The sequence below is a fragment of the Octodon degus genome, unplaced genomic scaffold, assembly GCF_000260255.1.
Source record: "Octodon degus isolate 3935 unplaced genomic scaffold, OctDeg1.0 scaffold00023, whole genome shotgun sequence".
Classification (NCBI taxonomy): Eukaryota; Metazoa; Chordata; class Mammalia; order Rodentia; family Octodontidae; genus Octodon; species Octodon degus.
In genome coordinates, this window is record NW_004524599.1 from 16,239,501 (window position 1) to 16,263,817 (window position 24,317).

Sequence of the window (24,317 nt, forward strand, 5' to 3'; positions counted from 1 at the left end):
CATTGTTACTCTCCTAAAATCTTGTTTTGAGATTTTGTACCACTGTTTTTATTTTTTTTTCTTTCTTTAAAATAAAAATAACTGATGTCAAAAGCGAATCTCAACCCCAAATGGCTATAGGTATATTCATAACATAAGTTTGAATTTCAGCTTTTAATTGGCCATGGACATAACAGGCCACAAAGAGAAGAGTTTAGCTAAGAACTCAGTTCCACAAAAACCCATAGAGGATCTACCAAAGGAAGCAGTAATGAGGAAGGTCAGTGGGCAGAGAGAAAAAGTTACATCAGCTCCAGGGGCTGGGAGATCATGCCAAAGCCTACCAAACACTTCCAATGTTAGAATTGGGCATTTGGTCTTAAGTACGGCACTTACTAATGTAGAACCCAATCCTTCCTCACGTGAGTTCTCTCTGTGAGGTTAGCAGCTAGGAAAGGTACAACAATTAACTGAGCAAAAGGTTGCCCTTTATGGATGTGGGTAGTTAAGAAGGACCACACTTGCGAAAAATATATGTCCAGAGTAATTAGAATCAATAACTCCAGGGATTAAGGAAATTCACAATTTAGCTAAGTGAGTCCAGGGTAGTACCAGGCCAAAATGGCTGGCAGGCAGGGGGCATCTGAAAGTAGTTTTTATCTTGCATTTGGTCCCAGGAAATTCTAAGAAGTCTTCACTCCAAGAAAGATCAATTCCTGCACTACCAAGGGGGGCATGGGTAGCGGTGGAAAAGGACACTTCTCTCTCGTAGGTGTCCCTAATTGTTCCTGGACCAGGACATGCCAATCTTCTGGTTTCCTGGATGCTGGGAAGGAAATTTTTTCTTATTTTATGGATTTTGACTACACTGAATGGCCCTTTCTACAGAAAGGACAGAGACAGTAGGGTTTTTTTGGAAACCGTAGGCTATTTACATTCCTTTTTCATATGTCCAGTTTTCCCACAATTAAAACACTTTCATGGGGCCTCAAGGCTGCAGCCAGTAGGCGCACATCTTGAACTTCAGTGCCGGTGTTCGACCCTGCTTGGACCAGGCTTCTTATAGAAATATCTTTGTTTTGGGCTATTTCCTTAAGGACTGTGTTGCAATCTTCAGCAGCTTTTTCAAAGGCCATCCTGACGCTTAACAAAATTTCAGCAGCGACCTCATTATCCACCTGATACTTAATAGCTCTTCTCAAATAGTCCACAAATGTCATATAAGGCTCATTGGCCCCTTGATGTACCCCCAAAAGGAGCCCTGGGTGTCAAGAGGTTCAGGGATTCTTTTCCACGCCTCATAGCACACAATTTGATTAGTGGCTACCTCTGTAAGGCCCACCTGTATCCCCTGATCATCTTGGGCACCAAATAACAACACGGGGAGCATTTAGACTTATTTGGGCCTGTGCCTCACATTCTTGGTGATATTCAGACTCCAGATGTGACACTGTGTGGGAGGGACAATGCCCTTCCCTAATATTTTCCAGTCATGTGGAACCATTTCATAAGAGTCTCCAATAAAGTCAAAAATACCCGCAGTAACACAGTTTCCTAACCATAATCTTTAACAGCTCTCTTGAGCTTTCTGGAAAATTTAAAATCCAAGTTCTTGGAATAAGGAATCCCCTATTGATGTATTGCAGGTTGCACAATATGTGCAGCAGGGTGCAGTTTTAATAAAGGCTCTTTGCTGTAATTGTGTCAGAGGCTAGCCTCTCCAAAGCACAGTGAGTAGGTGGTGGGTGGTGGGCGTGCAGCGCTAGCAGTAACAGGCCCTACCACGTAGGCTAGAGCTTTCAGGAGCTCGGAGGCAGATGATTTATTGACATCGTTATCTCCAGGAGAGCACAGCATAGGGCAAGAATGCTTTGCATCCCTAGAAATCTTGCAGCTGCAGGGAGTGCCCTTAGAACGGGGCCATGCTTAACAACTGCATCTCTGCATAGGTACCCAGGGTGTAGAGTTGTGACCGCAGCTCTAGTCTCTAGGTGTAGCAAGGTACCAACCTCAACCCACTTCTGTATGACTAAAGTCCCTCATTCTGACACCAGGGACAATAATCATAGACATATTGTAAAAATTAAACTAAAGCTCTCTCTGACACTATGTGTGAGGCAAGGTGAAGGGGAAAGTGTAAGTCATCCCAGTGCTTTAATTGGCCTTCTGACAGGGAATTTCCCAGGACTCCCTGAATGCAGTGCAGCTTATTGACCTCAGACCTGGAAAAAGGTGAGTCACTCCACAAAACGGATGTCCTTCTACTCCAAGTCCCTGCCTCTGGTGGCAAAATGTTGCACTGGGGGAATAAGAAGACACTGACACCAAGCAGAAGGCAAAGGAAATTTCGAAGCGAAAGCTCAGCCCTCCTCCAACACATGGCTGTACTATCTCCTCCATTGTTGTGAGACCTCTCAAAGTTGCATCAGCCAAGGGGTCTGAGCATGCATTGACTCTATAACTTGCTTGCATCTTATTCCTCAACCACCTGTGGTTATCAAGAAATAATACTCAAAGCATAATGGAAGTGTGTCTGCCCTCAGACTCACAAAGTGTGCAGGTCAAGGAAATATCAGCACTTAGCTCACCTAGTGTTCTTGGGAGCAAGCTGTCCTTTCTCCTTTAGCCCATGTCCTTCCTACTCAAGAGAGCTTGAGGGTCAAGCATTCCATGAGAAGAAGGCTAAGTCATTACATGAAAGAAGACATGTCAATCTCTGCTGTCTTGCTGTCACCAGAACTTAGAATGTTCCCAGTGATTCAATACACTTTCACCCTCTGAAATCTATGTTGAAATTCAATTCTTATGGAAGGATATTAAGACACAAGACTGTGAGAGTCATTCAGAGTTTATTTGTGCTCCGCTGTCAAGAGCTGATACATGAAGCCCAACACAAGCCAGAAGTTACAGGGTTTTGACTGCGCATCTGGCATCAATGGATTTTTCTAGGTCTCCTTTGAGTTCTCTATCCCTGGTAAGTTGAATCTGCTATACCACTGTGCGCATTGGTACATGCCTGTATTCCCAGGGCTGGAGAGGCTGAAAACAAGAGGATCACTATGAGGCCAAGCTGAATAGTGAGATCCTATGCCAGATACATAAAAAAAAAAATCAAGTGAAAGCATTTGCATAGGTAGTACATGGGGAAAGACATACAGAAGTTCAGCAACTCAGGAAATAGGGCCCAATATCAACCCACCAGAGAGCAAGAGCTCAAAACCACAGTGAGACATCACATAACACTCAGTAGGGTGACTGAGTAGGAAAGACCATGGAGGTCACTGAAATGGATGGTGAAGCTTTAAATGTAAAACAAAATCTTAGTACAATGAAGGACAAAATGCCAAGCATGCTGGACACATGTGTTCTCTGAGACGGTGCCCAAGGCACATTATCTTTCACTGTAATAAATGTTTAAGTTAAAGTTATGTCACAGATTTTCATTAATCCACTACATTCCAGGTAGGGCTGTAAAGTTGTACATTAGCTTTGCCAAATAATTTGTACATCTTCAGACATTTAAATACAGACTCACTACATGATGCAGAAATTCCTTTTGTAGGTTTATAGGCAAGGTAATTAAAAGAAAATACATTTATATATAAAATTATACATATCTCACAAGCGTATTATTCATAAGGGACAAAGATAGAAGCCATCCAAATATAAGGCAAATGATAAAGTAAGAAAATGAACACACACACACACACACACACACACACACACACACCCCACATTATTGTGGGTACTCTTCCTTCATAAAAATCAACATCAGCTAAGTGTGATGCTGCCCTGCAAGAATAAAACCTGAAAGCTTGGGGCTGGTGAGATGGCTGAGTGGTCTAAAGCACCTACTTAGAACAAGCTTAGCAAAGCACAGGGACCGCAGTTCAATCCCCCAGCACCACATGCCAGCCAGCCCCGCCCCCTGGTGGGCTGAGCTGGCCACACACACACACACACACACACACACACATACACACACACACACACAAATAAATAAATAAATAAATAAATAAATAAAATTAAAAAAAAATAAAACCTGAAAGCTCTGGATTAGCTAGGAGGAGTCACAGAGGCAAATGTGGGCCCAGTGGTGAACCTCCAATACGTGAGAAACAGAGGAGGAAAAGCTGCCTTTTTTCTTCCTTGTCTTATATACAAACTGTCAAATCATGTAAACTCTGATCTTTGTGTTTCCCTCTTTGTTTAGTGACCTGATGCTTGAATTTCAGGATTCCTCATTTGCCAATATTACACTGTATATATTTTATTTTAATGAAGATTTTGTTGTTGTTGTTGTTGTTGTTCATTTCTTGTTTGGATTTTTCTTTCTTTCTTTGTCTGTTTTGTTTTGCTTTGCTTTTGATAAGTGAAGCAAAATGTCAGCTTCCCTGCTTCTCAGTGTGTGGGGGCCTCTTCTCAAGGGCCTTATAAGACCCCAGCAGGCCTCACCCTAAGTCAAGCTTCAGGAGACTGTAGGCATCTGAGAAACTTCAAGTGGGACAAAGAATCCTGGGATAAAGCTCCTTGCTCCTGAGAAATTTTCAGTGGCCTGTGCTCATCTGGACAGAGGGCTCCACTGGCCTCTGCCTGAGCCTGTGTAGGCACACCAAGGGTGGGAAGCTTTCTGGTCTCTAGGGCTTCTACAACTTTCTCTGGCCAACGTTCCTGGATCTGTATTGGCTCCCAGAATGCAAGGTTGCTATCCTGGGCTCCTTCCACTCAAGGTGGCAGGAGGAGCAAGATGCACACAGAGCAGCCTGAAGGCCCAGGGCCGGGTAAGATGAGGACTGGGCCCCTAGGAGCTGGGTCCTGGGCTCTGTGTGAATCCTGGTCTTGAACTGACAAAAGTATGGAGGGGTGGGTGGCACTGTACAACATGGACTTGTCACCTGGACTCCTTTGTCTGAAAGGAGACTGACCAGCCCAGTGAAATCAGAGCTAGTAGCTCTCTTTTGACTTCCTCAAATTAAGAATCTTGGGTTCTTCTTTGTCTTGACCCTCAATTGTTTTTATTCTTTGGTTCTTAGTAGGAGCTATAGTGGGCTTTGTACCCAGGACTTTCCAACGTCCTTATCCCAAACCACCTCATTTTGAATATTTTGAGCCAATGTCTCCTTAAATTTCCATGATGCCCTGGTAGACGCCATCCAACTGGAGCAGTCTCCACCACTGCTAGGATACCAAGCGGACCACACTCCTGGTTCTGGTTCTTCAGAGGTCCATTATCTGCTTTCACTTTCACTTTCAACATTGAATTCTTCCCAGAGCAATGTTTGCTTTCTCCTGTTGCAACCAGGATATGAGCACCTCCTCAGCCCTCTAGGGATCCCTGTGGCCTTGGAATTTGGAGATCTGCATGGTTGATCTAGCAATGGGTTTATTTTGTTTCAAGCTTATATGAAAAAAATCTTGATCATGTGCCCAACTTTTGTCCTAGTTAACTCTAAGCCCTCCTGCTTTTCTGGAGTCAGAATAGATTCCCAAAACCAAGCTGATAAACAAATACTGCACATTCTGGAGTACTGAATCCAAAGCTGGGTCCATTGCCCAAACTGTATGTCAACCAAGGCTGTGAAACTTGACACATTCTACTTCCTTAACAGACTGTTCCGTCTGTAAGGTCAAGCCTTATCAGAGTTCTGGCCTCCAGCATCTCCCCCTGTTTTATTTTTTAATTGTTGTTTGGGGAAGGTAACCCAGACATTATGCAACTGCCCTCAGGCACTTACAGTGATTCCTGGCAAAATCACTGTAAGCAGAAGCAACAATAAGAACACTGGAATGATCAAAATCCAGAGCCAACAATTTGAGCCAGGCAGGAAAAAAAACATATTTTGAACTTTTCTAAAAGTATTTAATGGCAAAGCACAAGCATTAGCAGTGAGATCATGAGTAGAACTTATATCTTCAATTTCTTTATGTAACTGTGTTAGAACCAAATCCATATCAGAATGGTTCCGCACTCCTATAATGTGGGCCTGGATGTGTCCCACTCATAGCTGGCATTATTATTCAAAGCAGAAGTCACACAAATGAGTTGATAAAGCCCCGTGACGGTGTACAAACTGAACAGTTTGTACTTCCTGAGCCAAGACAGTGGCCCATGCAGCCATTCCTCCCAGGATGCCAATCACAGCAGTTATAAATGCAACCAACAGTCCCACAGAGCGCTTGGATCTAGACAGGGCCTTATCTAAGTCTCACAATGCATACAGAGCAGAGTTTTCATACCAGGATTCTTTTAAGGAGATGGATGCAGTAAAACAGTTGTGGCCAGGCACAGCCAGGATGTGCAATTAGTAACAGTATATCCCAAGCACTTTACAGTATAAAAGAAGAAGTCCAGTCTGTTAAACTGAAAGGGAGCAGCAACATCTTCATCATGCATTAATATGAAGTAAAGTCTAACCCATGCCAAGAAAGAAAGCTTTCCAATATGAGCCTACACTTTCATAGTTTGCAGCTATACTTCACTTATACCTGCTATAAGGCACCAAAGGTCCGACTGTAGAGACAAATCCCTAGTAAGCCTGGGTGCTAAACACTGAGGATATCCAGTCCTGAAACTACAATGAATGAAACTGCTTATTACTGTTAAGTGACACTCTGTAACTTCAAAACCATAAGAAAGTTCTGTTGGAGTAAAGGCCATCCCTAAGTCAAACCTACTAACACTCCAGGGCAATTAGAGTCACTCTCCCCCTGCAAGAGGTATGCACAAGTCAAGTCTGCACAAGGCTGAAGAACACTGGAAGGTGGCATGGAAGAAAGGGGTGCAACATAACCCAACGAAAGTGTCTGGAAGCCATTAGATAATCCCAATGTATTAGTTTCCAAGTACAGGAGGTCTGAGAGTCATCATGGCTCTGCATATTCTTGCTGCAAATTAAGGTTCCAACACAAGGACTCTGCCTTCTCCAAGGTGTTTACCATAAAGCACAGTGTTCCTCCCACTAAGACCTGTATAATTATGCAACTTTGCTGCAAAACCTTTTAATTGCCTCTTAATGAATGACCTCAAGCCTGATAGACTCATTGGTGGACACCAAAACTTTCCCACTTGATCAATGAGCTGGATGCTGGAAAGGCAGATTGGAATAATAAGCACAAAAATGACTCTTTGCATAACCAGGACACATATGGCATGAGAGAATCACAGGCATGGCCACAAATAACTTCTTGGGTATAACCACTGTGCCCTGTGCCCCCACAATGTGTGTGGCCTCTCTTGTCAGGATTTCGCTTGTCCCTAAGTCAGAGTCTGAGTGTCAGGGTGGTTCTTGTGAACATTCTGAGGCATCTCTCTGGACAAATCTTGAGGTGAGTCACTGGGGGAATCAGATGTTCCAGGCCCTCCATGTGCAGTAGGTCCATGAGGTGGCTTCATGAATCTCTCCAGTATCCACAGCAGGGATGTGGCACCTTCAGGGAAGACATAAGCATAATGCTTCTTCTGGTTAGCAGGAGAATCAGGCACCCACCTCTCTCTCATAAGGGCATCCTTCCATCAGACAACAACAGAGGAATCCATGGTATGGTCCCAAAATCTTCATGCCAGGGCAGGACACTTATCATCAAAATTGAAAAAAATTATAAGCATGAAGTACATATTGCAACACGGCATGAGGAATGGAATAAACCATACCTCCCTTCTTTAATATAGAAATGTGTTGTTTCAGTGTGAAGAGGGCATGATCAATGATTGTCTCACTTATGGGGCTATGTAGGTTGGCCATCAACACCCACTATGGAGACGGCAGATCTAATACAGGAACCTGAAATCTCAGAAAGAACACTATATGTGGTCTCTGTGTCGTCAAGAAAAGAGTCATTTATCTGGGCTATCCAGCAAGACTCAGGGTTCTGACAGAGATACCTTGATGGGAGCCATGTACCCCAAGCCCCATTGTTTTTCTTCAGCAGCAAGACCAAGTAGGTCAAGTATTGGTGGATTTGGTTGTAGTGAGTTTTCCTGTCATGACAGGGAATTGGATTACTTATCTGCTCTCTGGTGAGCAGGACAGTCACATTTCCAGTGACCTCCAAGCTTTCAGATGGAACTAAGTCTCGGTGATGGCTACAGCTTGGGGCATACCCATGTCCAGTATCCTTCTTTGCCACACTTGAAACATACTCCAAGAGGATCATGGGTGTCAGCATTGTTTAGGCTCAGCATTACCTTGCCAAGGTCCCATTTTGATAGGAGTTCTGAGTATCACCACAAAAGCTGGCACTTGTGTGTACTTAATATTTTGTCTCTATTATTGAAGACGTGAAGAGTAAGATTAAGTAAGTCTTCCTTGGGGTTTGAGGGCCAAGATTTGTCTTTTAAGCTTGACATGAATGTCAGGAGCCAATAGAAATATAAAATGGGAATTAATAATAATTGTTTGTATAGGCAAATCTGGGTTTATATTAGTATAATTAGTTAAGAGCAATACATTTCATTATTAAAATTTTATCTATTAAACACTTGAAATATAAAGTGTAATCAGAGAAATGTAGTTTTTTTACTGACTATGGATATTCTAGTAATTAAATCACTATAGGATGTTAACAGACAACAGTTACATAATTTTACAAAGATCATTCCACATCGATAGTCATACATAGTAGTTTAACTTAACAGTCATGATGAAATCTCCATTTTAGCTAAGCATACATATCACACAAGGTTTGTTAGAAAATTATCAGTTGAAAGATAATCTCATGTTGGCTTGATATGAACCTCTTATGACAAGTGTCTGGTGCATAAAAGAAAAGCATGTGTTTAAATCTGAGAGAAAATTTGTATGATACAATACTGTACATTTAGAAGGTATGAATATATTCAATATATTCAAGAGCATGTTTCATTAGAAAACCTTATTGTAATGTTTTCTGAAAAACTTTATCTTATAACCAATGACCAATTTATTCAGGGTATCTCCTAAGAGACTATCAAGATTTTGGAAGATCCTCATTGATGAAGCAAAATGTTGGCCACACCTTCTATATATTAATCACCTTCTATACATTAATCAGACGTTTTAAACCTTTTGATGAATTGTACACACCAATTTTGACATCATTTTGACTATCTGGTAATTGAGGAAAAAGCATGCATTTAAGTCGATACCTCCAATTATATTTAAAATAAATTATCAAATAAGAAAAACAAGAGATGTTCATTCAAAGACACACAAACACATAAACAAATACACAAAACACAACCATCCTTATAAAATCAAAGGGCACTAAAATAAATCTTTGGGAAAATTAAATGACAGTAACTCTATTACAATTCTTACAATAATTTTACAATTTTTCTATAATTATAAGTAGACTGACCACTTTTTATTTGTCAATAATCAGAGATCTCATAGAAAAATTTAGAAGGAATAAAATCCTTAATCTACAATTAATGAGTATATTTTGTTGTTGTTGCTGTTGTTGTTTTGCACAATACTAAAAAAATTTAACTCATTTATTTTTGCAGATTTTATTATCTTTTATACCTTAGATTTCCATTTGATGAGTTCCTTGAATAGTCCCCACACTGGATCTAGCCTTATTGCTGTTAACTTCTTTTTCACACCTGGCTTCATGGTACAGCCTGAGGGTATACTCTGGTACCCAAATATGTCATTTAGCATTCTCTGGAAAAGCACCAGCATACCCATTGCCTCATGTTAGTAGTGGGCTGAGTTCCTTCCATACTCCAGTATAGAGATCTGACCAAAGGACTTTCCTATCCTTTTTTGCTTGCCTAGTTTGTCTTTCTGTTGCTGTATAATATTTTATAAGAGTTTAAAATTTTAGTAGAATATATTGGAAAGAAAAGATGGATAGGTTGACTCCCCTTTTGCTTTAATAGAATTTTCATCATATGGTGAAAAACCTGTATTGTATATTTTGGAAGAGGAAACCATACATTTATTCATTTAAACTAATACAACCTATCTGTAAAAAAAAAAAAAAAAGCAAATGAATTTAACTTGTCGAAAATGATACTCAATACCATTGGAGAAATTACCCAAAATCTAGATGGAGCCAATTCACACTGCCAAGTAAAGCCTGCAGAGCATGACTGCTTCATCTGAACAGTCTGGTGCACAATATATCTTTGTTGCACAAGTTGACCCAAATATGAAGAAGTAATTGTAGCTAGTCACCCCTTTTGGAGGCTACCACTAGGCCTTTTATTATCTAAATGGGGTATCCAAAATCGTGCAACTGTTTAAACCCATGGCTTCTAGATTGTACTCCAAACTTCTATATTTGTTTGTAAAATATCAAAGCATTTTTGTATCAATTTTAAATCAGGACTATAAAACAAGCAATCAAATTTATTAGGAATTAAAAGAACTTTAATCTTTTAAATATCTCCACTATCATAAATTTTAGTGATGGTTTCTGGCCTTGATATAAATTGCTGAATTATTATGGTGGTCATGTAATATGGTTGAAGGCCTTAAAATTACAGTTTATCATCCGAGTGGCCACCACCCCCTTGTCTTTTCTCTTCTGCGCGTCCATCCCGTACTCCTCATTTGTTGCCACCTCTCCCATTAACCTGCATACACAGTCTGTTTTTTCTCCTGGTTTTTTGCTGTAGACAAATTGTGATACGGGAACAGTTAATGACATAGTTTTCCCAGCAGCAGCATGTTCTTTTTGGCTGGTGTCCATACAAACCACTGGAGAGTCTGGAGTTGGACTATAATTTCAGAGAAAAATTATCAGGGGGCCATAAAAAAATGTCAATAGTTTGTAAGAAGGACACTGACAGAGCACTTACCTCAGGTAAGAGAGAAAAGCCCCTCCCCCCATCAAATTGCACCATTTGAGATATGGTGACTTGATTCTGTGACTGTACAATGTAAGATGCAGTGTGGTCCTATAATTCCCAGGCTTCCTTTAGCTCTTTGATTAAATTAATATTTAATGTTTGGTAAAGAGTCTGTCCCTCTATGTTGGTAATGACAGGAAACATCATGGTCAATGACTAATCTCTCTCATTGAAAGCTTCTCTGATGGCCAACTCAAACCTTAATATTGTACAGGAAGAAGGAAAAAACAAGATGCTGTTCCTGAGGAGTAAGCACCTGAAAAGTCCCTTCTTGTCCAAGGGGACAGGGACATGAAGGGGGTCAGACTGAACTAATGGAAGGGCCTTCCCCTGAACAGGGGGATATGAGCCCAAGCTGGGGGTTGTCGCTGAGGACAAGTGATGAGGAGGGGCAGAACGTCTCCCATGCTCAGATGGTTTAATACTACCTAAAAGCTCTTTTTCCAACTTCCCTCTTAGGAGGTTTCGTTTCTGAACAGCCTTAGGGCCACACATCTGCTATATCAGTTGCAGAAGATAATGGAGGTCAAGAAAAGAGGAAGGATCTAAGATAGAGTCAGGCTTGGAGGAAAGCTGACTGTCTGGCCAGAATGCTGGCAATATCTCATCATGATGACCCTCAAACTTAGCAGCCTCCCCCTCAATTCGTTGAGATTCTTCCTCACTAATCTCTCCCTCCTATTCACAGCTGCTATGTAAGTCAATGAAAGGATTCCCTAGTAGAGGGGCTTTTTCTTCCAGGGGAGGTGATGAATGAGTAAGTTTCTGAAAAGGGGACACACTAGCATCAGAAGACTCATATGTGTACCTTTCCACAACATGAGCCTCAGGGGGTTGCAGGGCACCACGGATAGCTGACCACTAAAGGAAAGTGTCTATAGGCACCCATTTGGGTCCATGAGTGTTATAGCAATTCTTTAGGCCCTTTCTAATTTTATCCCAGATTACTTCATCGAGCATTCCCTTACCTGGGAACCATGGACACCACTCCATAAGAGAGAAATTTGTGGGGACGTCACCAGTGTTGCCCCAGGACTTAAGAGGAACACTAGTGACATCTGCACATAGCTACCTCTCCAGAGATTGTGAATGGCCCCATTTTACTCCAGATGAAAATTTCCCCCTGGACAGACTCAGCAAGCCTGTCTGCTATTGGGGTTTCATCTTCTCACCCTATGAATACTTCTGTTCACTATTTAGGTGCCAATTGTAGGGGGCCAGCCCTCACAGAGAGAATCAAGGTAGAGGAAGGATGGAATGAAAAGAAAGAAAGATGGGCCAGGAAGGGGATGTCTGGACAGTTGGTCCAGCAATGAGTTTATTTTGCTTCAAACTTACACAAAATCTTGATCATGTTCCCAACATTTGTCTTAGTTAACTTTCAGCCCTCTCATTTTTCTGAGGCCAGAATCATTTCCCAAGGCCAAGCTGATAAACAGAAAACTTCACATGCTGGAATACAGAATCCACAAACTGGGCTGATAGCCCATACTGCAGATCAAAGAAGGCTGCGCGTGTTATGATATTCTACTTTCTTATCCAACTGTTCCTTCTACAAGGGCAAGCCTTTTCAGGGGTGGGACACCAGCACCTGGGCAGGAAGTAAGAACAGGAGCCAAGGACGGCCCCACCTCTGTAGGCATAAATGCCCACAGGACCTAGCCCACAAAGATCCTAAGTCCCTGCAATTCTGTCACAGAATCCCGTGGTCCTGAGCTCCATTAGGAGGGGTCAAGGCTCAGGTCCAGCCTTAGGCTACAGGAAGGTGAGACCTGGTGTGTCTGGCTGGGGCAGAGATGGGGCAGGGAAGGCCAGGTTTTGACCTGGGGATTGAGTTGGTCCAAGAAAGACTTGAGCACAGCCAGATTGTGCCTCCAACTATGGCTCTGATACTGAGGGGCACAGGTGGCCTTGTGCTGTGGGGCTGTCCAGGCCACTGACTGCCTTACTATCTTCCACGCTACAGCCCCACCCTGGTTCCTCCTGGTTCTGGTCAAATCCTAGTCTCTGCCACACCCAGGGCTCCTAAACATCCTGTTTCTCCTGCCACCAACACCTAGCAGATAAAAGCTTGCTTTCTCCTGGGATAAGAAACTGGTCCATACTGCTTGCAGGCTTGGCCATAGTCAGTGAGAGAGGCTACACTGTAGCAGGGATGGCAGCTTTGCCAGGAAGGAAGGAGGGAGTAGGCCTGGACAATTGGGTTGCCTGACAAAGTCTTTTCCTCTTGACCTTTAGGCTGCATCATGAACATGCTGTCTGAAGCCAATGGCACCTTTGCCATCTGCCTTCTAAAACTTCTGAGTCAGGACAACCCTGTGTGCAATGTCTTCTCTCCCCTAACCACCTCCTTTGCCTTTGGCATGGTCATAGTGTTGGCCGAGGGTCCCACAGTAGCCCAGATGGTTCAGGTAGGATTTCTTCTCCCTATCTCCTTCCATGGCATGAAGTTTGTGCTTTGTGAGGTTCTGAAGGCAAGGGATATTGTCCAAATAATAACCCAGAAAGGACAGGAAATCTTCCTGGCAGTTCATTTAGGAAATGAGCTGAGCCTAGATTGACTCTGTGGTTTGGAAATGCATAGGGCTTGATCCTATCTTTGTCTGGAAATGTCAAACTGCTTTCTGCAGTAGCTGAACCACAGAACGTTCCCAACAAGAGCATCCATGCACACTTCTCTTCTTCCTTCAGTTAAGATCATCCTGGTAGGGGCAGGGTAACACTGGTGGCTTTTATCTGCAGATTTCAGTGACTGTTGACCTTGAGCATCTTAGGAGGAGCTCATTGGCCTTTGCATTCTTTATCTGTAAAAATGCCTAGACAGCTCTTTCCCATTTTTAATTATCTTTTTGCTCTTGCTGTTAAAAAATAGTCCATTCCATATTCTGATCATAGACCCCTATGAGAAACATGAGTCGTAAGTATTTTTTCACATGTTTAACATGAAGTTTCAAGGGTCAGCCAAATAGCTCAGTGGATTAAAGCACCTGCAAGCAGTTGTAGGCACTGGGGTTCAATCCCCAGGCCTGCTGTGCCAGCCTTGTCCCTGAGGCATGCTGATACAGCAATTGAGACTGGGCACTGGGGAGTGCGCCTCTAATCCCAGCACTTGGGAGGCTATAAACAGGAGAATCACCCTGAGCCCAATTTATTAGTGAGACTGTGAACAACCTGTAGACCCTTCCCTAAAATATAAGGAGGAAAACATGAATTTGCATTTAAATGATGCATTTTGATGCACAAAAGTTTTTATTTCAAAAGGACCAGCCAATATAACTTTAATATTGGTGTGCTATATTAATTACAGACTTGCAATTTTAAGTGAATATGCTCCTGGCACGAGGATTTTCACCTCTAGGTGTGTGGTCTTCCCAAATCTTTGCCTGCATGCTCACACTTTCCCACCATTCAGCCAAACACTCTTGTGACATAGCAGGAAGACCTCAGGAGAGCTGCCAGTCACCAGGCCCACTGTCCTCAACCTCCAAACAATGTGAAAGAAATAAATCTCCTTGCTTTGTAAAGTAACCTGTCTCAGTTATTTGGTTATCTTACCAGGATGCACTAATGCATACAATTTATCCAAAATTCACCTCAGGGCCTATGTGCTCAGATCCTATATAGTTTAGCTGGGACACTAGCTTCAGCATGGCAGGAACCAGATGATGTCACTAACTCTGGGAGGTATAGCCCACCCAATGCCTGGACTCCCCTACAGACTACCAATGAGGTCAAATCTGAAGACAGACAATCCCTGGGGCCCCTCAGACCAGCCATGGAGACGTTCATTCCCTGCTATTCCACCAGAAATCTCCACAGCACTTTTTCATGCTCGCTATATTTTACCATTATCAATCATCCAGTTCCTTCACAAGTATCCAACATGGGTTTCTTCTTTGGTTTACCTTCTCCACAATATTCTCCCTCCTAAAAGTGAGCTGCTCACATTCTCCTTACAAGCTCTCACACTAAGCAATCTAAAGTCCCATCCATATAGTCGTATAGTACCCTCACATCCCCCATGTACCACTCCCCTGCGTGCAAGCCCTCAGTCCCCTCCTTCCGCCCCTCCTCTGCTGTGCCAGCCTCCTTGCCTCTACCTCCTGTGTGCAGCTCTACACTGCATCATCTTATCAGACATCAGGTCCAAATTCTCCATGAGAACATGGGCTGTGGGAAATCTTGGCTGCATCTTCTCCCCTTCAGAGCCCGGGGAAGCTAAGCTCAGCCCTCCCTGCTGGCCCCAGAGCACGTGACAGCCTGGCTTCTCTGTCTCCTTATAAGACAGTGAGCAGGCAGAGGGACATGTTCAGGAAGAAGGAACCTGAAAGTTTAGTGGCCACTTCATCATCATTGTTCATAGAATCAATCACAAAGAACTATTGTTACTTTGTGGAACAGTCATAAGATGCCACTTCAATCCTTCGTTTGAATTTGGTATTGTTCACAGGACCAATCAAGATGCCCTTTTCAGTGTTTAATTTGTGTGTGGACACAAGTAAAGAAGACACTAAAGTTATGGAGCTTTCTCATAGGAGGGTTTAAGAAGGCGGGATGCCAAGTGTGTTCCATACTATGTCTTCAGTGTCTTCCTTACATGAAAGAGAAAAGCAGTCTTTCTTTAGTGTCTGTCCACTGTGAGCCTTTTCTTCAATCTGCTCTCATGCTGTAGAACTTGCTTCTGTTCCATCTTCTATAAATGCTGACTCTTGCTGGCCTCTCTGTCTGTCTTCTCCAGTTCATGTTGAGTAGGCCAAAAACCCAGAGAAAAGCCACCATGGGCTCTCCGTTGGGTGACACATACTTGGGTCTAGGTTGGTCTCCTCAAGTGCAATGTGTCCTCCTCTAGCACCAAGGAGCAGGTGTCTCAACCTCCCATCCCACCCCAGGCTCCATGTTGCTGCCTCCACTCTTCCCTGGATGACTGTTTATCTTCTGTAATGCAACCTGAGCTTCTCTGTGGCTGGCAGTCTGGAGCCCAAGGAGCTGGAAAACCTAAGTGAATGACTCTCTGGGAGATGTAGGAAACAATTGGTGAATCATTTACAGAAGGAACAACTGTAAGTCTCTACTGCCTCATTTCTGTCAGTCTCTACTGCCTCATTTGTTAGCAAAACTTGCAATTTCCCCTGTAATACATAATATTTTCATCTTCTGAAACTCATGTGGCAATGTAATTCCCAAGCAGGATATTAAGAAAAGATAACAGTGGGTCCTTACAGACATTACTGTTATTCTCATCTCAGGAACTGATCCACTAGGCCAAGACAACCAGTAAGTTAAGGGGTATGGAGAGTGGATCTGGCATCAAAGCCAATTTTGTGAGGTCTCTGTCCAATTCTCTGTAGTCAGCCTCCTTTCTCAGCCTCCCCAGGGCTGGGATTACAGGCATGTGCCACCACACCGGGTTTCTGGACTGGAAGGTGTGCCCAAGGTTCTGAGGCTAGAAGGGCATGAGTACTGGGTATCAAAATTGGTTCTTTGAGCTTGCTAGGCAGACAATGACAGTCAGGTACTTCTGTCACTGGTCTATCTCCCCAGCCCTGTACATTCTATTTCAATAAAGTTTATTTGTTTTGTTTTGTTTTATTTGTTTGGTTTTTTGTCCAAAGTGAGGCAAAATGTAAATTTCATTACCTCTTTAAGGGATGAGGTACACCCAAGACAGTTCTGTTGTCCAAGCATGTTCCTGGCACCTAAGAGAGTTAGAAGACCCCAAGTCAGGCATCAGGAGACTGAAGGCACCTGTACAAAATTCCAACAGGACAGAGAAGTCTTGGACAAAGCTCCCTGCTGCCCAGAAAGTTTCCCATGTCCAGTGCTCCTTTGGACATTGTCAGGGATATGTCCACTGGCCTTTGCCTGAGACTGTGCAGAACCACAAATGATGGAGACCTACAGCGAGCCCTTTTTAGTCCTAGTCTCAGTCCTGCAAATTAGTTAGTAATCCCATAGATTACTAATCCTGTCAAGATAATTGGAATCCTGTCAAGCTAATTTCGATCTTCTACTTCCAATGCAACCCACAGCAAGAATAAAGGCACTAAAGCCTATTTATAATTGTGGGGAGTCAAGGGGTCCTAAGTCCAACCATTTAATGGCTATCCAGAACAAAGGTCACAACTGAGAACTGAATTTGGATATTATTCAGTCATGAATGAGAATTGACTTGAGGATCAATGACTGAGAATGGCAGGAAGGAGGTAAGTACTATGAGCTGAGCAGGTAGGAGGCCTGCATTCACCTCTGTCATATGCAGAAAGAAGGATATGCAGAAAAAGCAATTTTCATCATATTATTGGGATAGTATCTAAAGTTCTGGGGTCCAGTGCTTCAGCTCTGATGTGTAGGTAAACTTTCCAGACTCAGGAAGTCATAGCCTCTATCTGCAGGCTCCATCCCATCCGACCGCATGGAGCATTGGCTCTTTGTCCTTGCCCAGCTCTTATTTAACAGCAGCAGGTATTGGTTATCAAGGAAACATGTGTGCCACCTTCAGAGACTACCATGAGCACCTCAACTAGACCAATATGCATTGCTCAAATCCAATTGAAAGGATAAGGAAATGTCCTAGCCAGCTCTGCACATATCAATACATGGAAATAGCACTGTGAGCTGAGCAGAGAGGAGGCCTGCGGTCACCTCTGTCATATGCAGAGAGAAAGAAATGCAGAACAAGTAATTTGCATTATATTCTGAAATAGTATCAGGCACAGCAAAAATGGAGACAACTGCTCTCCTTTCAAGGAAAGTCACTCAGATGGTCCCCTATAGGTACCTGGGATTCTTGGTGCCTCGGGGAACTCCCTCTGGACATGGTCCCTGCACCTGTGCCCTCTGAACAGAATCCTCTCAGTATTCGCCCAAGGCAGGAGAGCAGGATGTGCACACAGCAGCTCAAGACCCAGGCATGGGTAAGAGGAAGGCTGGGCTCCTAGGAGCTGGGGCCTGGGCTCCGTGTGGGTGCTGGGCAAAGACTGACCACAGTGTGTGGAGCTGTGCTGGGCAACACTTTGAATTTATCTCCAGGGCTCTTTTGTCTGAAAGGTGAACAGTCCTCCCAGTGAAGTCAGGGCTTCTAGTTCTCTTGCTTCCTGCAATTTGCAAAGTTTTGGTCCTACTTGTCTTTGATCCTCTAGTTTTTTATGGTTCTTTGGGTTTTGGTAGGGGTTTTAGTGAGATTTGAACCCAGGACTTTCCTAAATCTTTAGCACCACCCTGCTACTCTTACGAATATTTTGAGAGAAATTCTTCCTAATTCTCCAAGCTGCCCTCCAAGTCACCATCCTCCTGGGTCAGCCTTCCTGTGGAGGATGCCTAACTGGTGGTCAACTTCTTACACCAGGCTAAATGCAAGTAGCATGGTGCTAGCTGCAGGAGGCCCACCTGAAGGTTGTTGCCAGCAGCATAAAAGGCAGAACAAAGGAAGCTGCCGGAACACTGTTAGGGATGATGTTTGGAGAAGCTGTTGGAGCTGCTGGAAGCTGCTAGTCCTCTTGGCTGTTCTGCTAGAGGACCTTGTCCTGCTGGCTTTCCTGATGACTTTGGAGGAGCTCTGGTCCTCATCTTGAGCATTGTTTCCTGGCTCCGGAGGGGAAGATAGTGCACTGCTCAGCCTCATGTGTAGTATGTCGCATTGGCTTTCCTGATGGAAATTCTGATTTACTGATCACTGGAGGAGCTCCGGCCCTCACTGTTGCTCAGAATGGCTGTGGTACTTTTGTAGAAACTCTCGTACTTAGTTTGGGTGTTGCTTCCTATGTCCAGTTCAGATCCCTCAGCCTGTTAGTACAAATCCTTCATCCTGCTGGCATAGACTTCCTAGCTTCCACCGCTGACCTTTCAGGCTTTCCAACAGAGATCCATGAAGTGGGCCTGCAGGAGACTTTGTTGTGGGCTCTAGGCCTCCAGCTGGACTGGTGGGAGGTATATTATTATGAGCTTTAGACTCTCAGCTGGATTCTTTAGTAATTAGTGTGTTGATAGACTTCCTGAAGTTGTTATATGTGGTTCTTGGGTGATTCATTATAAAATATTATAAAAATGTCTCCTGTACTGTATTGTTCCCCTTTTAGAAACTCCAAGCCGGGACACTCCCCAGGCTCCACCCCCCACCCCCACCCCCATCCTGGGATACCAAGCAGCCACATCCTGATTCTTCAGAGGCCCGGATCTGCTTTCACTTCCACCATTGAATCTTTCCCACAGAAAGGTTTGGCTTCCTCTGCTACAATGAGGACCTTAACACCTCCTCTGCCCGGTGGAGATCCTTGTGGTCCAGCTGGGCTAGCCCCTGGACAGGAGGCAGGGACAGGAGCAGAGAACAGCCCCATGCCTACAGCCAGAAATGCCCAACACACAAGGGCTACAAAGACCCTGAATCAGCCCATCACATCACAGCTGTCTGAGGTCCTGTGATCCATGAATTGTCATCCAGGCTCCAGTGGGGCTGCAGGTGAAAGGAAGGTGAGGCTGGAGTGTGGTGGGCTGGGGGTGGGGGCGGGGGTGAGAGCCAGGTTCTTGCCCTGGAGACGGAGTGGGAGCAGAGAGACCAGGGCACAGCAAGGTGGCACCAGCCTAGCAGGACTGTTCAGGCCATAGCCTTCCCCTGCCTTCCTTGCAGCAGCCCCGCCTTCTGCTCTTGGCCCACGTCCTATAACAGTCTCCACCCATGTGCACCATCTCCACCTATTTCCTCTTTCTTGCCACTCACCCCTGCAGTCACATGCCTCCTTCTCTTGAGCCGCCTCTTCTGTGGAACTCAGTCCTAGTCCCCAACACTTGCAGGCTGGTTCCCAGTGCTTGAGGAGACTGTGGAGCAGGAGGAGGTGCCACTTTGCCTGGAAGAAGGAAGGTCAGTGGACTGGGCTGTCCTGAAATGTGAGGGAAGGAGCGGAGCATCTGGGCCAGGACTCAGCCATCTTTAGAGTGGGCAGAGCGTCCAGAGCCACTGGGAGGGACATCACTGGTAGAGAAGGCACTATATCTTCAGTTTGCTGGGGTTACTTGAGGCCATCATAGGGGAATGACAGCGTTCTCTCTCTGAGTCCAGGGCGTTGGTCACGTGATTTTCGGAGTCTGCTGGATCAGAGGAACTAAACTGGCGTCCGGCTATGCAGAGAGGTTAGCTGGGCCTGGGACCCCCTCAGGGACAGAGGCTGCAGGACAAGAGAAACAGCAGACTGGCGCCCCCAGCTGGGCCTGGCCCTGAGCCGCCCTGCAGCAGAAGCTCTGGCCTCCCAGCAGAGCTGCCATCAGCCTGCCACAGGCCGCAGCTCCTGCCTTGCTCCTTCGCGGTCTGGTGCCCGGCTGCGCATGGCACGGGGATGCTCCATAAGAGAAGCGACAACAGCACAGGGAGGGCCCCTGAGGCCAGGCAGAGCTCCTCCATGCGCAGCACTCTGCTCTCCCTCTGTCCCTCCTCTTCCCTGTCCTTCTTGTCCTCTTTATCTCTAACTCTGGCCTGTTCCTTAGGAGAGAGCAGCAACCCTGATGGAGAGGGGCAGGAGTTCACCTGGCGCCACTGCGTCCTGTGTGTGCACGCCTGGGTCTGTCCACTTGTACGGAGGAGCGAGCTCTCTGGGTTTCCCTGAAAGCTTTCAGGCTGCTCTGCGCTGCTGCCACCTTTGCACTTAGCTAACTCCTCCAATCTGGGTATGGTTTTGAAAAGAAAGTGACAGGAAATGGACCTTTAAGGGTAAAGATTCAAATATTTGGTATAATATTTTAGGGTAAAGATTTGCAAAGAATACCAAAAGCAGTTTCCATGCAGTGTCCACCTGGCAGTGCACACTCAGGTGAGTTGCCTGACATGGCCCTTCCTCTTTACCTCTAGACTGCATCATGAACCCACTGTCGGAAGCCAATGGCACCTTTGCCATCCGCCTTTTAAAGCTTCTGGGTCAGGAGGACCCAGCACGCAATGTCTTCTTCTCTCCCGTGAGCATCTCCTCGGCCTTGGGCATGGTCCTGCTGGGGGCCAAGGGCAGCACGGCTGCCCAGATAGCTGAGGTAGGCCGGCCTTTCACCATCTGCCTGTGACATGAGGTTTTGTACTTTGCTGTGATTTGGGGGAGCCATTGGATCTTCGATAATAATTAACCCAGAAAAGACAATAAAATTTCCTGGCATTTCCTGTAGAAAGTGAGCAGAGGCTGAGCTGATGCTGTGGTAGGAGATTGCCTAGGGCTGGCTTCCAGCACCACAGGGCAAGGAGGAGAAAACGATCCTGGATTTCCTTGACACCAAGGTGCTGTGATCTGTCTCCCTTTGAAGCTCAGCACTTTGCAGCTGTGATGAGCCATTACTGGCTTGCTCCTCAGTGAGGTGACACACAGCACAGGCAGACCTCACTGTGACCTACACCAAGGCTTATCTGAGTGGTCCTAGGATCAGTCCCTGTCCCTGGGGATTCACAGGGTGGGCAAGAGCCCTGTGCCTGAGATCAACCCCCAAGTCCATTCCCTGGCGTCTGTTCCCCTGCACAGAGCTCGCCACAGATCTTGCTAAGCTCTGTCACTTTGGTCTCAATGTGACCAGCAGTGCCCAAAGGACTCTAATAATGCCAGCTCTTTCTCCATTTCTTCTTCCCTGTGGGAAGCCTTGAGGTGGATGGGCAGGGGGAAGTTCCATTTGGGGCACTTTAGGCACCTCTAGGACCTTAGTTCCCTGAAGAGCACTCTGAGGAACCCTGTGATTCAAGGACTCCCTGCTCCAGTACAGTAAGAGGCCTCCCTGGAAGCCAAGGTGCCTGCCTGGAATCAAGCCCTCAGGAGGCCTAGGCACCACAATCACCATGAAAGAGTCCACTCTGGCACACACAGGTGGATTCTGGCTCAAAAACATGGAAGAAAAACAAGTTCAGGGCCAGCCAGTTAGCTCAGTGGACTAAAAAGCACCTGCTTAAGCAGAGTGCAATGGCCAGTGTTCAATCCCAGTGGTCCCACTGTGCCCTGACCCACCCCCAGGGCACACAGAGATGGAGACTGAGACTGGGCATGGTGGTGCATGCCTGTAGTCCCTGAGCTTGGGAGACTGAAAACAGGAGAATCACTAAGAGCCAGTCTACATGTTGAGACCCTGTGGACCCTGTAGACCTGTACTAAATACATTAAAGAAGGTAGAAGAGGAGGAGGAGGAGGAAGAAGATGAAGAGGAGTTGGAGGAAGAAAAGGAAAAACAAATTCCTCACAAAGTTTATGGAATACTTGTAAAAAAAAGGTGGGGGGAGGTTTCTATAAATTCTTTGTGAGACCAGAGGACAGGATTGACAATGGGTATTCACTTCATCCACAGGTGCTGGCCTTAAATGCTCAGAGAGACATTCACCTTGGCTTCCAGTCACTTCTCACACAAGTGCGCAGGCCTGGTGCTCCGTTCTCCCTCAGCATAGCCAACAGACTCTTTGGAGAAGAGAGCTGCCAGTTCCTCTCAGTGAGTTGAGTCTCCAGAATGGTTGATTTCAAATACTGGGTGGCCCAGAGCCCAGGGGAGGATCCCACATGACTGGAGGCACTTCCAGGCAACCTTGTTTCCTCTAATGACACAGCCTCCTAAGGAAGCTTCCATGACCTCCCATGTGAGGATCGGAAAGTACTTTCATTCCTGTCAGTACTTCCAGATGCAGCACCCCTTACCTAGAAGCTGGCATTTGACCTCTCCTAGACTTCCGGGGCACATCTGCTAAGATACACATATGTCCCTTGAAATTTTCAAAGTACCACTGACTCAGAATGCTGGGCAGCTTCCTGACCTTTTGTGCAGCTCTGTGACCTCACCCGGGGTAACTCTGCCCACAGCCATTTCAGCAGTCCTGTCAGAATTACTACGAAGCCGAGTTGGAACAGCTGCCCTTCATCAAAGCTCCAGAGAGGTCCAGGAAGCACATCAATGCTTGGGTGTCCACCAAGACAGCAGGTTAGCATTAGGGGATCCCTCTGCTCCTTGTCCCCCCATCACCTTCTCCCTATTCCCTCCAGGGCCTCTTTCATTCCCATATCAGACAGTGATGTATTTTTCCTAATATGCTTCAGCAGCAATGATGGTGGAAGGTGTGAAGCATTCACACACCTGAGTCCTGCTACAATCATTTCTATTTCTTCTAATAAATGAGACTGCAAATGGCAGGCAGTTTTCCCTGAATATGCAGCAACTATTACCTGTTTCTTCCTCTATTTTTTTTTTTTACCATTTATTCTCTCTTGAAATGGTAATTAGATAGAATGCACTTAGTTCTTGAAAATGAGCCCTTGATATCCATGGGCTGAGGGGAGAATCCGGCGTTCCCACATTCTCTCCCCAGAGCAGCCTGGTGCTCTGCTGGAGGATCCAACAGCAATCTAACCCCCACCCACTCCCTTTGTGCCCCTGTTCTGCTGTCCCTTACACTGATCCTCTCTGCCCCATGTTACCTCTGGGTGTGGGCCTGGAGCCTTAGACCACACACCCCATTTCACCACTGAGGGGACTGCAGTTCCCACCCAGCGCAGCTCTCATTTCCAGCCCGTGGGGTCTCCGCCCTGTCCTTTCCTTCTCATGGCAAGCTTTCCATGACTGACTCAGAAACCTGTCACCACCTTCCTTTGGGGAATTTCCCCAAGTGTGCACAGGCATGAACACTACTCCTAGGAGTTGATTTCACAGTTTGATGCATAGCAGTTCTATCTCAGCTAGGCTGAAAATCATGTTTAAACATGCCCAGATATTCTTGTACAGTTTGCTCATCCTGGTGTTTATGAAGAGTAAATAAACACATCTCTACTTTCCCCAACAGGCAAAATTGAAGAGCTGTTGGCCCAGAATTCAATTGATGAGTTCTGCAGGCTGCTTCTCATTAATGCTGTCTACTTCAAAGGAACGTGGAAAGAAACATTTCTGAAGCAGAGCACAAGGACGGTGCCTTTTAAAATGAACAAGGTAGGGGCCAGGGAGATAGCTCAGTGGCCTAAGTGCCTGCCTGGCTAGCAGAAGATCCCAAGTTCAAGCTCTGGTACTGCAAATACATAAATAAATTATAAAATTAGCTTCTTTGGGCTAGGGAGATACTTCAGTCTGTAAGTATCTGCCTGGCAAGCCCAAGATCCTGAGTTCAATCACTGGGACCAAAAAATAAAAATAAAAAAATAAAATGAACTTCTTGGGGGCTTGCAGGTTAGCTCAGCAGTTTAAGTGCCTGCTGGGGCAAATCCAGTCAGGTACAAGGGACCATGGTTTGATCCCCAGCTCCCCATCCCTTACCAGAACTGCCCTTAAGGCAGCCCGAGCCAGCCCCCCAACACAAACAAAAATCCTTCCCAAAATAAACAAAGTAGGGAGAAGATTTAGTCAAAATCCTTTGATTAAAGAGTGGAGAAAAATATTTAACTCTGTAAGGTCATAAGTGTTTTAAAATATTTTGAAACAATAAAATTCTGAATTGAATTTTAAACTCAGGAGTACAAAATTATAGGAGTCTCATGACAGGCAGCACATATTCAGAAGGCCAGAATGACAGGCACTCCAA

General features: G+C 45.1%; 2 protein-coding genes across 5 annotated transcripts in view; one reads left to right on the forward strand and one right to left on the reverse strand.

Moving 5' to 3' along the window:
- The window catches only part of LOC101585144 (serpin B9-like), a 389,019-nt gene that overhangs the window by 282,129 nt on the left and 82,573 nt on the right, over window positions 1-24,317 (reverse strand). The window lies entirely within an intron of this gene.
- Window positions 19,020-24,317, forward strand: part of LOC101586599 (serpin B9-like) — a 13,028-nt gene continuing 7,730 nt past the window's right edge. For 2 of the 4 annotated variants that reach the window (XR_002820497.1, XM_023712068.1), the window contains exons 1-5: window positions 20,024-20,192; window positions 20,652-20,827; window positions 22,112-22,249; window positions 22,615-22,732; window positions 23,589-23,731. Coding sequence is in view for 3 of the 4 variants with exons in the window: in XM_023712068.1 (XP_023567836.1) it covers window positions 20,132-20,192; window positions 20,652-20,827; window positions 22,112-22,249; window positions 22,615-22,732; window positions 23,589-23,731 (636 nt within the window). In the remaining variant the exon portion in view is untranslated. Of the gene's footprint in view, window positions 19,283-19,537; window positions 19,671-20,023; window positions 20,193-20,651; window positions 20,828-22,111; window positions 22,250-22,614; window positions 22,733-23,588; window positions 23,732-24,317 lie in introns of those variants that run through there. The other 2 variants (XM_023712069.1, XM_004628401.2) reach the window with 2 other exon arrangements.